The sequence below is a fragment of the Cyrtonyx montezumae genome, unplaced genomic scaffold, assembly GCF_038088225.1.
Source record: "Cyrtonyx montezumae isolate F1298 unplaced genomic scaffold, pur_monq_1.0 scaffold_7, whole genome shotgun sequence".
NCBI lineage: Eukaryota > Metazoa > Chordata > Aves > Galliformes > Odontophoridae > Cyrtonyx > Cyrtonyx montezumae.
This window is the reverse complement of record NW_027072078.1, coordinates 34,861,019-34,873,022: the sequence shown is the minus strand read 5'-3', so window position 1 is coordinate 34,873,022 and position 12,004 is coordinate 34,861,019. Positions and strand designations below refer to the sequence as shown.

The following is a 12,004-nucleotide window of genomic DNA, read 5'->3' as shown; positions in this document are numbered from 1 at the left end:
CCCCACTCCTCTAACAGCAGCATCTCTGTCCCAAAAGTAACTACATCTCAACTTCACGTTAACGTGTATTAATGATTTATGCTTTAAAAGCATTTTGCACAGATGCAGACACTCCTTGGTTTGAGAAAATGAGAGGAGGGGCATTTTAAATACCCTGCTTCGAGCTGATTCCATCCAATACCTCCACAGATGCATATGGAACATCTGAGATTTACCTTTCCTATCACTGTCACAAACTTTTCCCACTTCCTTGTTTCTTTTTGAGAAGAATATAAATGCCTGGCACGTCTATGGGAATTGTAACTCCACAAACACTTGAGCTTTACCCACAAATGAACCTAAATAATGAACGCTGACTCTGTCCTAAGAAAAGTTACAAGCTGAGTCCGAGCACTTACAGAGTACAAGGATCTTCTAGCACAAATACCTCCTGCAAATATAGAGGTGTGCAGACTGTTTGTGCCCAGAGCAGATAGCACAGCAGCTGCCTCTGAGATCCCTTACATAAGACCTGAGCACAAAACACGGTGTATTTCTTTTTGATGAGCTCCATCTAATGGCTGCTGGCATTTTTACACAGCTACACAGAAACCTTCCGCTGAGGATCTATTACACTGAATTGAAGAAGATAGCACATCTCCAATGCTAAAAGTAAAGGGGAACATAATGGGATGAAAGAAATGGACCTATTTCTACAGAACACTCAAAGCAGCTGCTGCTGTGTGATGCTGGAGAGAGTTACAAATGACTGTGCAGTAATAAGGTGGTACCTTTTGAGCTCTGCACTCTTCCCCAGCTTTGCTGAAATGGAAATAGGCCAAAGCTAAGGTGGCGTTTTTAAGCTTAGAAAAGTGTAACTGTGCAACTGCAACCATCAGGCAGGCAGTGTCAGAACTCCACGTGGGAATTCATGTGCTGCAGCTTGTGCCTGAAATATCCAAAGGAAAACAACCACTGTTTGGATTATCTACCAGGAAAGATTGTTCTCTGTGCTGGTGGAGCAATGTACGGTTAACAGAATGAATAATGCCAAACAGTACTGTAGACAAAATATTTTACAGATGGTATAGTTAGAAAGGTTATCATGATGGAATGAGACAATCAAAACAAAGGAAAATGCTCACCCATGTCCTAGGCTTGCAGTAGGAAACTCCAAAGGAGGGATCTCCAGAAAGATCCTTCTCCAGGGGTGGTCAGCCCTTCAATGGGGTCTGGGAGAGGTGGAGCCAGACTCCACCCCTCCTGCTCACACAGGTGCATTGCCTTCACCTGTGCTCCTGTGGCTGACTCAGTGCTCCCCTCAGGTGATCCATCAGTGGTTCAGGCCGTGATTCAACAGTTCCCATACATGGAGGAAAAATCATTTGGCCAGAAGCCTTGTCCTGGGCTCTGTGGGCACCTACTGACCAGTGCCACCATCTGCTTACAGGAATAAAACGAGGGGAGGTGGAAGGTCTTAAATCTTCAGCGTTAAGCGCTGGCATGAGTACTTCGCATAGCTCAAATGTGCTTAGTGGAAGAAGAAAATAATCTTCACCAAAGAGCAAACTGGTTTAAATTCAGATGGTAAACTCAGGAACGTATCAAAACCTCACAAACACACTGGGGCTAACAGTCGTGGTTCTCCTACTTGGCAGCTCAGTGCTGAGCAATGGCAGGCCTGCATGCCTCCTACCAGAGTCTGTCAGAGAAGAACGCAAATAACGCTGTGTGGATTTCACTGTGCAAAACTCACATCCATATTTCAAAGCAAAACCTCAGAATTGAGGCTTTTCAACCCGCTGTTCCCTGCTGCATTTAAAGAGAGGAACTAATTCAGCCCTAGAATACTGAGATACACCCATCTCAGATTATTTCTGCAACTTCTCTGTAAGTGACCGCATCTGTACAAACTGCCCATCCTTCCACAACCCAGGGAAAGCCACATCCCATCCCAGCAGCTAACTGGAATATGGAAAATTACCAAATAGTAAAAAATCCAGCCTAAAAGCTTCAAGAACCAGCAGAGACAAACTAGTAAAACTCTTAACTCAGACAAATACGTGTTGCTTTCCATTTCATTTATAGAAAAAACACAGAATGCTGCTTCTGTTTTCTAAGGATGCCCAAGATGGCCGGCTCGTCGAGCCTGGCACGAGGCTGCTTTGCTGTTCAGGGATGGTCACCAACACGCTGCCCCAGAAGCAGGGGAAGGCAGTACCTCAGCATCGTACTCCCAGAGCTGGTTCCCTCGCATGTGGTGGCATTTGAGCATGGTCACCGGGCCGTTCAGCCGCGACACGTCCAGGCACAGGTCGTCTGTGCGGATCTCCTTGTCCGCCGTGTATGAAAACACCTGCCAAGAGAAAGTGCCTGCAGTGACTGAGTGTTGGCAAAGCACTGTCCTAAACAACTGCTGAGTTGCAACAGACAACACTTTCGCTCCAGTGAAGGAAAAGAGCTTTCTTCTCCCAACAACGACGTGGTATCTTGGATTTCGTTAAGTGTTTTGTGCCAGGTTCTCCAATTGCAGAAGTCTACAGTACATAAGAAAGGGAATGTCACACTTAGGATGATAAATTGTATGCAATGAAAGCCAGCAGCCACTCAGCTTTACCTCTTGGGAACGATGCCATGGAGACACAGAACAAAGACTTTGTCAGAGTGCCGCAGTGTAATGCAAGTGTGAGCACAGTCCTCAGAGGCAGCTCCACAGACCTTTAACACAACTGGCAGCCTGACCTCCCATAAGAAGAACTGGGCCTCCTTACAGCATGCTGGGGAGAAGTGTCAATCTGCTTCGGGCCTGGAAGGCCCTACAGAGGGATCTGGACAGGCTGATCACTGTGCTGAGGCCAGCTGGATGAGGTACAACAAGACCAAGTGCCAGGTCATGCACTACGGTCCCAGCAACCCCATGCACTGCTACATGGTGTTCAAGAAACGTGTAGAAATGCAGCAGTGAGGGACACTCAGTGGGCACAGTGGGTTGGGTTTGGAGTTGAGGATCCTAGAGATCTTCTCCAACTGCAATGATTCCATAATTGCTTCAACTAATTGCTCCCCTGAGTACCTACCTTAACTGCTGGCACCAAGGATTACTGACATTAAAGGCAGATATGCGTATTACAGAACTTGGAGATCTCTTAATAAAACTAGGAAATCAACACCCAGGTGCCATCTGCCAATAAAATTCTATCAAACCAGGTAGAAGCTTCAGAGGGATTATTTAACAGAATGCCTTCAGCAATACGTTCTCCCCCTGGAGACAGAAAGGAGGTAGAAGAAAATGTGGAGACCATAAGAGGAGGAAACAAATGATGGCAACAGGACTGCCAATAGTTGTGTTAAATAGCAAGGCCCTGACTCGCTCGAAGCATCTCTGTGCTCCCAACACACTGTTCAAAACCCTCACAGTGCTGCTGGCAAGGTAATATAAAGGTAATGTTCCCCAAAAGCTTGCAGAATTTATATACTGCATACAGCTGCCAAGGGAACAGAGGCAAGCATTTTGAAGCCAAGGTTCAGGTAAGTCACTTACAGCAACCACAGAAAATGAAACTAGCATACAAAGCAAGCTGTGAAGCTGCCACGTCCCAGTCTCTGCAGGAAGGCAGATATGGGAAGGCGTAGGCTGCAAGGATCAGCAGACTTTGCATTTCTCTCCTTATTCACCACTCAGCAGCCACTTGTCTGGATGAAAATCCAGGATCCAAAGGCATGGTAAAGCAGCAGCCACCACCTGTGGCATTTATTCATCCCACAATAAATCCCTGCAATCAACCTGAGGCTCTCACAGTGCTGCTTTCACTTCAGAACACATCAGACACAGTTAATACTCAGGCTTTTCTCAAGAGGAAAAGTACTTTTAAACATCGAGCCAGGAATGCTCTGCTGAGATCACATTCTGAAGCACATGGTCTGGGGGCAGTGTTTTTCCTTTCCAACACCCCCAACCAAAAACGTTAGTCAGTGGTAAAATACTGGAAGTATTTGTTTGCTGTTGTGCTCAAAATGGAACAAGAAAAATGGCCAAATTTCCTGTGAGCCCCAAACTCAGAGACATCTGTAGCACCAAGTATTTCTCGCTGCAAGGAATCACACACATACTCCCATGTACACACTGCACAGATAGTTTATCTCCTGCCATGCTCATTACTAAGAGATTTATCCATTACTATTTATCCTGAAGCAACTTCTCCTTAAAATTTTAACTTATTTGTGTTGGTTTTCTTAGAGTAAACAAGTTTGCATCTTCCACCCTCAGAGACACAGCAGCTGTTTTCTGCTGTGCTTTACAGAAAGCAAATACTCCGATTTTGTAATGTATTTTCATTTGCATCTTTCTTTTTCCTCTCTTCTTTGATAACGGTGATACTCTGCTCCATTATATCTTCTGAAAGAACTGCTGATGCCTGAGTTAACAATGAGAGAAGATGGATTTGAAAAACACACTGTCTTCAGAAAGAAAAACAGATGTTAATTACAACAATATAAAAGGACCCAGCTACCGTTTTACTAACATCTATATTAATTACATATGTAATCCTACTAATGTCAGTGTATAAAAACAGAGGGTGAGGAACAACCTTGGAGTGAAAATCCTTTTATCCCATCCAAAGTGTCCAGAACCAACAAATACAAAAGAGCTGCACAAATGACACAGTAACTTCCAGTGCTGATACAAAAAGGAAATCTCTTCTGCTTTTTGCTAAACTGAACAAAACAAAAAAGGACCTCTTCACCAGTACCTCAGCCCTCACAACACCTGCAAGCCCAGGGCAGGCAGATTTATTGCCTAAGAGCAATAGCAGGGTTGTTTTCTTTAATGGAAGTTAGCTTATATTTGTTATTGATTGTCACGAATCTGATGGCAACATAAGTCCTACAAAGCCCAGTCCCACTATACCCTGCATACAGGACCCAGACTCTGCAACCTGCAGGGCCTCACCCACCACTCACCATTTGGGTACTTCTTAACATAAGAAGCAACAGCATATTCCCTCCAACAAAAGTCTGAGACATTAACCCATTTCTTCAGTGCTGATCCAGTGCCAAGCAATGTGGGAATCAGCCCACGATCAATACAAATTGCAGCTGTTTATACACACACACACACATACCCACACACATACAATCATCCCCTCCACCACTTTCAGAGAACAGTTATGTACTGTGTTTTGACAACTCCTAAGAAGTCCAGTGCTGAGAATACTGTCCATGAATTGCTATTTTACACTCCATTACACGGAGCTCCACCTGGCAGATACATCGGTACAGTCCATCTGTAGAACCACCAAAGGAGTCTGCCAAGCACTAAAGATGGTCATAAACTGGACATTATTAAGTGCAGAGAAATCTAATTTGCTCTGACAACCATTTTAATTATCTAAAAAAGTCCCACAGGCGAATTCTGATTTCACCTTCCATAATTGACTTTAAATATTCCATTAAAAGCTGCACAGAGGGCACTGTGCCTCTCCTGAAATTGTTTACCCATAAAATACTGAATGTCACCTTAAGTACAATATGCAGGCTGCAGACTGAGAAAAGATCCAGGACCCTGAGAGTTGAATTGCAAGTTATGTTGGCTCAAAATATCAGAGGCAGACGGTGGTGGTACAGCAGCAAAGGCAGAACCTTCCCACCAACATCCCGTTAGGTGTTGTGGCCGTGGGACACAGCGACATGAAGAGTGTCTCAGTCAGCTCATCTGTGTACATCAGTGGATAATGACCAGGAACTGCACACAGAGCTGAGTATCAGCTTCAGTGCATTGAAAACAATGGTGGAAACGTTAGAATATCACAAAGTTTGCACCAGGTGGGTCCCAGAGATGTTCACATAGGAACAAAAAGTAAACCAACTGCAAGTGTGACACAACCTACTGAACCAACACGAGGCTGAAGGTTTCCTGGATCACATCACTACCAGTGATGAGACACAGAGTCCAAGCAGCAGTCCATGGAGTAGCAACGTGAAATTTCCACTGAATGAAAAAACTCAAGTTGCAGCCCTCAGCAGGTAAAGGGATGTGCTCTGCCTTCTGCAATGGGAATGGGGTGATCCTCCTGGATTTCCTGGAGTCCAGTTGTCTGGCATTGGCTCTGAGTGCTACATCATGACACTGACCAAGCTGAAGGCTTGAACTTGCAGGTCTGGTCTCAGACCAGCTGCACCAGTGCTGCCTGCTTCCTCTTCTGCACAACTTCCATCAGTAGCATGAACACATGCCCAACAGGCACCAAACCAAACGCCTTAAATCTTCCATGGAAAGCACTCCTAGATGTATCACTGAACAGCTGCAGCTACTAATAAACTACCTAAGTGCAAAATCTGACTGCTCTGTTATCTGTCTGTCATAGAATGGCTTGGGTTGGAAAGGACCCCAAGGATCAACAGTTCCAAGCCTCCTGCTGCAGACAGGGCTGCTAGACCAAGCACTAGGTCAGACTGCCCAGGGCCCCATCCAACCTCATCTTGCACACCTCCAAGGAACTCCTATGGCCATAGAGAACAGCTTGCTAGTTCTGGTGTCATCTGCAACAGCTGCCCACAGCGAGCTGCCCTGGATGAAGCAATGCCAAGTCCACTCATCAGGAACCCCAACTAAAGAGCTCCACAGGAACCCCAGTTCCCCTTCCCAACTCTTTATCTCCCAGGCACGGGATGCTGCCAGCACCGGGATCAGCTTCTCTGCACCAGGCTGGAAAATGGTGAAGAACACTCCCGGGTTGGGAAGAAACCATGTGGGGTTTGTACTTTGTTTGCACTCCAGAAGGGGAAGGAGCACTGCCCAGCCTTGCATACATAGGGACCAGCTCCAGCACAGCCCACTCTCACTGCACAGTGGGGCTGTGGGGTCCCAGCATCCAAACACTGCAGCCAGCAGCAGCCCTGCACTGGGAAGAACCACAGAAAGGGATGGCATTGCCATGGCAACGCAGCAAGCAGCTGACCACTGTGCCATGGGACGTGCAGAGTGATGCAGAGGGCTCAGCAGCACACAAAGCTGAGGCTCCCACAGTACAGCTCCGGCCCTGCTGCAGCTGACATTGGGACAGCACTTTGTGGACATCTGCATATCATTTTCATCCACTTCAAGCAAAGAAAACAGTTCAAAGACTGCATTTCGCTGCATTAGAATTGTGATGTTTATTTTAAAGATTATTAATGACCCCAACTCAGTTATGACCTGCTGACTGAAACACGGGGCTCAGAAATGTCCATGCCAACACAGCAAGAAATCCTCCACAGCTCTATAACCTGAAAAGGATCATCAGATGGGGGACCTCAGTCAATATAGCTCACATTTCTTCATTTTTAAAAGAAGTTCCTATTTCTGGCCTCTTATTATCCTCAGGTCTTTCAGAACTGTCAGGCAGATGGGAGTTATTTACTTGGCCCCCCCAGGAGAGCACACACTCACTGTGCTCCTCTCTAATGAGAGGAGTATTTTTTTTGCTCCATTTCCATCCAGAAGCATTTTGTTCCTCAGACATTTTTATAACAGCACAGCCCTCGCCCACAGCATTTCCACATCTCAGTTTTGTGCTGGTTTCTCATCACAGCAGAAGTTAACAGTGATCTCTTTCACCAGGAGCTGTCTGTGAGCTCCACATGTGACCAACATCCTGCACACAGGTTGGCTGCTCCTAGCAAAGCCTCCCCCAGCCACAACTGCTGCTCGCGCTGAGTGGAACAGCCCCTTCCTCCTGCAGGTGTACACAACCATTTGGTCCAGGGTTTCTGGGGGATTGTGAGGAGTGTAAAGAAGACCAGATTTGTACTATTATTATTAAATTTTTTTGAGATATATTGGCTTGTGAAGGCTGAGGAAGCACAGCTTTGTTTATCAGTCATTGGGTTTCTTTAACTACATCAAACACCGACAGTGCAAACAGAACCTTGGCCATATGAAGCCTTACCAAAACGATAACTCTTCCATCTCCTATGTCAAACTAACAATGAGAGTGAAGTTTGGGGTCACTATGATGACCTCTGAAAGAAAAGTGGAAGGTTTTGCCCTGAGATCCTCCACCTTCCCTTGTTTGTTTGTAGCAGATGTGACATCAGAGAAAGGCACTGGTGAAAAAATGGCTTTATGAGCACCTTAAAGCTCAAGATCTCATGCAGTTTTATTACTACATGTACCCACTGCTGCAGATCTTTTCGCAGCAATCCAACATGTCTGGTACAGCAAGATAATTCTCACCAGGTTTTCCAGCTCACCACTGTGGGACACCTGCATCCTTACTGTCTTTCCTACCTGGTTCCCTCCCATGCCGTGGCAGTTAAAGATGCCCACTTTCTCGTTCTCCTTGCGGCCCATGTTGTCCAAACACTGGTTGGTGTCAACATTCCTGATCTGAAGAAAGAAAAAGATGAAACGTGCCTTAAAACAGTACGCCTGTAATGTGTTTTTGTGTAGAGAAAAATTATGCCATGTATTTTGTCCTACAGCCTACAGTTACCTATGCATTCAGCTACAGGAACGTGCTTTAACTTGCAATTTGTAAATGTCAAGCTCCCCAGAGCATTCCTGTTGCACAGAAAGCAGCAAGGCTTTTCAGTAGATGCCCCCTCAAAACCCATCCTACAGGGAGCAGACAAACACGGCAACCACTCTTGCTGACCCAAACCATCCCTCTGCCATCTTTGGGCAGCACAGCTGAGCAGGACCCTGTGTCAGAGGCATGCTGCAGGCAGTACAATGTGCTATGAGACCACTTGTAGTGGTGCTCAGCTCATGCATCTGTCAGAAAAGACCAGTGGACCCTGAAGCAATGAGGAGCACTGGGGTGACAGGAGAGTGCTGCTCCCCTGAGCACTTTTGAGCTACATCTATCCCAGAGTACAGCAGCACCCCTAGCTTCAGCTTCCCAGGGGTGAGCTCTGGGAACTGGGAATTCCTCCAGACCCAACCAGTGAGGAAATAGGTACATGGACTAAGCACCATCGTTGTTAAGGGAAAAATGCTTGTTTCACATCCTACTTTGATTTTCCCAAGCTCATCATCATGGGAAGCTCCATTCAAGCCTTTCTGTCTTACATCACCTTTTTGCAGAATAGAGCTGCAAGTATTTCTCAGGGAAAGGCAGTACCTGGATTCGTTAAATCAGAGGACTAAAACGAAAAGTGACCCCAAAGCTCATCTGCCACGTTTGCACCCCAGCTTCACCAAACAGCCCCTGCCTTGCACTTGCTTTGCATTCACTCAAAATGTTAAACAGTCAAAATGCAAAAAGCAATATTCAGCACTGACCACGTTTTGCCAATTACATGCTTTCTGAGGCCTATTTTTGCTTACCCAGGAAAAGATCCAGTGCAGTACCCACCTATCAGTTCTGCTCTAACTGAAGGGAAAATTCAGCTGCAAATAAAATCCCAGTGACCGCCAGGATCTGCCTGCAAATGACCAGCTCCCATGCTCCCCTGCCTGCCCTGGTGGAACCTGAGCTTCAGGCAAAGTCAGCAGCTGTGACACTCAGGCATGGGCTCTAATTCATAGGTACTGAATCTCTGTTTCCATAGAGACCAAGGCCTTGTTGTTAAAAATAAGGTGTTTTAATAACTATTGTATGACTTCCTCATGTTTTTATTTTCCAGTCTGACAGTATTGCACAAAACGTTCTCATTTGACACTTGTTAGATGAGTCCTTTGCTTGCTGTAAAACCACGTTTCACTTTATTCAGTCATAGTTAAACCCGAAGCCCTACTGTGGCTTTTATTTTCCACTCCAATGGCAAGTTTCAATAGCAAATTGCTTTCCCAGCTGCAATAAAGCCATTTGCGCCTTTGATTGCTATTCCATCAGTACCTTTAAATCAAAGCATTCGAGAGCTTTCAAAAGTCATCTGAGATACAACTCAATGAAAGCCTTTTAACAGCAAATTATCTGAGTTTTAAAGAGCCTTCCACACACAGTGGGACTTGAACACTGGGTTATGAGGGATGGTGGTGACACTGAGTGCTGGGCAGATGGGCTGGACTACCCTGAGCCAATGGGAAAGCACATTTAATTAGAAATAAAGAAAAGAGGCAGAAACAAAACAAACCTTATTCTATTCCACTTGATAAACAATGCTGCAAAGGTGTTTTTTTTTTTCAACTACTGTGTATTATTTCATCATTTTAAAACAGGAGTCAGAAACCTTTAACATGGAATGGCTTTCCCAACAGCAACACTGCTTTACATGGCTTGATGCAAACATCACCTGCTCAAAATAGGAGAGAGAGACTGGGTGACAAAGAGAGCCAAGGAAATGCCACGTACCTCTCCCAGTGAGTAATAGCGCCGTGGGATCTGCGAGTCGGGGTAGATGTTCTCCAAGTACCACGAGAAGGGTTTGCACTTCAGGGCTTCTCTCAGTGCTTTCCTGGCTGACACATCGCCATAATCCACCTTCACCACACCTGAAATCATTTCATTAAGAGAAACACGTGGTCAAAGTGCAGTTGTCATAAAGGAAGACAAGCGTCGACTGTTGGCCAATTCCCTCTCACCTGGGTCCACCTTGCTGACAGTGCAGCTACACCACAGCTACCTATCAGAACTAAGCAACTCTTGACAGAGCTGCCTTTTGTTCTTTTCTGATGATTTACCAGTTAGTGGGACCACTGAATTCCTCCATCACGTCCTACCATGAGACATTAATTTAGTTATTGAGGACCAAAGTCCAACTGCACAAGAGCCAAGGATTTCAGATCAAATGGCAACGAATCCCAGTTCCCTCTCTGGGAAAGACAATGCAGCATTAAGTTACTTTGATACTGGCAGAAAGGAAATCACCTCCACTGAGCAGTACTGAATGGGAAAAGGGTCACAAATAGGAAATCTGGGTCACGATGGGGATAAAACGTAGATGAAAATTCAGGGAGAAAGGAAATCAGCCAGAAATCCCTCAAAGACAGAAGAGATGATGCTCCCAAGCCAGGAGCTTGTCTTGTCACAATATTTGTGTGCTGATGGCAGAAGTCAGGGCAGCCTGACCTCACTGTGGTGTCCTTGCTCACTGCAGGGCAGTTGGGACTACATGACCTTTAAAGGTCCCTTCCAACTCTAAGGAAGGTATGATTCTATGGTTCAGTGGTTCTAAGTCTGTGCACAGGAGAGAGGACCACCATGAGAGCTCCAGGTCACAGCCTGAAAGACACCACCACATCTACATCTGATATCCACACACTGCATTCCATCCCATCTAAGGGATCTCATTCTGAAATGGTTACAGAGGTGAACCCCCAGGGGCGTTCAAGGCAACGTCCATTCCTAATGAAATTCAGCACGTATCTATGCAGTGTCAGGGAATCACAGAACCATTCAGGCTGGAGAAGCACTCTTGGATCCTCACGTCCAACTCCTCTCACCCCACCATGCCCACATCCCTCAGTGCCACATATCCTCAGCTCCAGGACACCCCCAGGGGCAGTGACCCCCACTCCGTGGGCAGCTGTGACAGTGCCCAACTGCTCTTTGGAGAAGGAGTTGTTCCTCATACCCAATATGACCCTTCCCCTGGCACAATCTGAGGCCATTCTCTCTCATCCTATCGAGAAGTAATCAGTGAGACTCAGAAGAAATAAAAATAATAATAATTAGTGACTAAGAAGCGTGCTCACATTTCACTAAGAAAATAAAAGTGAAATGTCCTTGGGATGCAAAAACAAGATGAAACATCGCAGGAATGCAAAGAAAGGGCAGTGTGCAAAGACAAACATCCCAGGGAAGAGGCAGATGATAATAACAGAGTAGCAGATGTGCTGCCAGTGGAACAAATTGAATAGCTGCAGAATTGCATTACACCTGCACTTTTTCTAATGGGCTCGTCCTATAAATTGGTATACAAGGACACAGCTTCAAAATTGGCTAAATGTACCATTTCTGTATAAGACAACATTTATTCATGATGATAAAGATGAAAACTATTCACAGGAGTGTAAGATGAGTTTGAAGGGCTGGGAATGATTTCCTTTATGCAAAGATAACCCTGAGAAGACTTACTCCAAATTAGGCTTTCACCATCA

General features: G+C 45.6%; 1 protein-coding gene across 1 annotated transcript in view; it reads right to left on the bottom strand.

The window, feature by feature from the left end:
• Positions 1 to 12,004, bottom strand: part of GALNT13 (polypeptide N-acetylgalactosaminyltransferase 13) — a 64,031-nt gene that overhangs the window by 5,604 nt on the left and 46,423 nt on the right. Inside the window, exons 9-11 of the mRNA XM_065750869.1 lie at positions 10,257 to 10,396; positions 8,249 to 8,347; positions 2,201 to 2,335 (exon numbers count right to left, since the gene is read on the bottom strand). Of these exons, the coding sequence (XP_065606941.1) occupies positions 2,201 to 2,335; positions 8,249 to 8,347; positions 10,257 to 10,396 (374 nt within the window). The remainder of the gene's footprint in view (positions 1 to 2,200; positions 2,336 to 8,248; positions 8,348 to 10,256; positions 10,397 to 12,004) is intronic.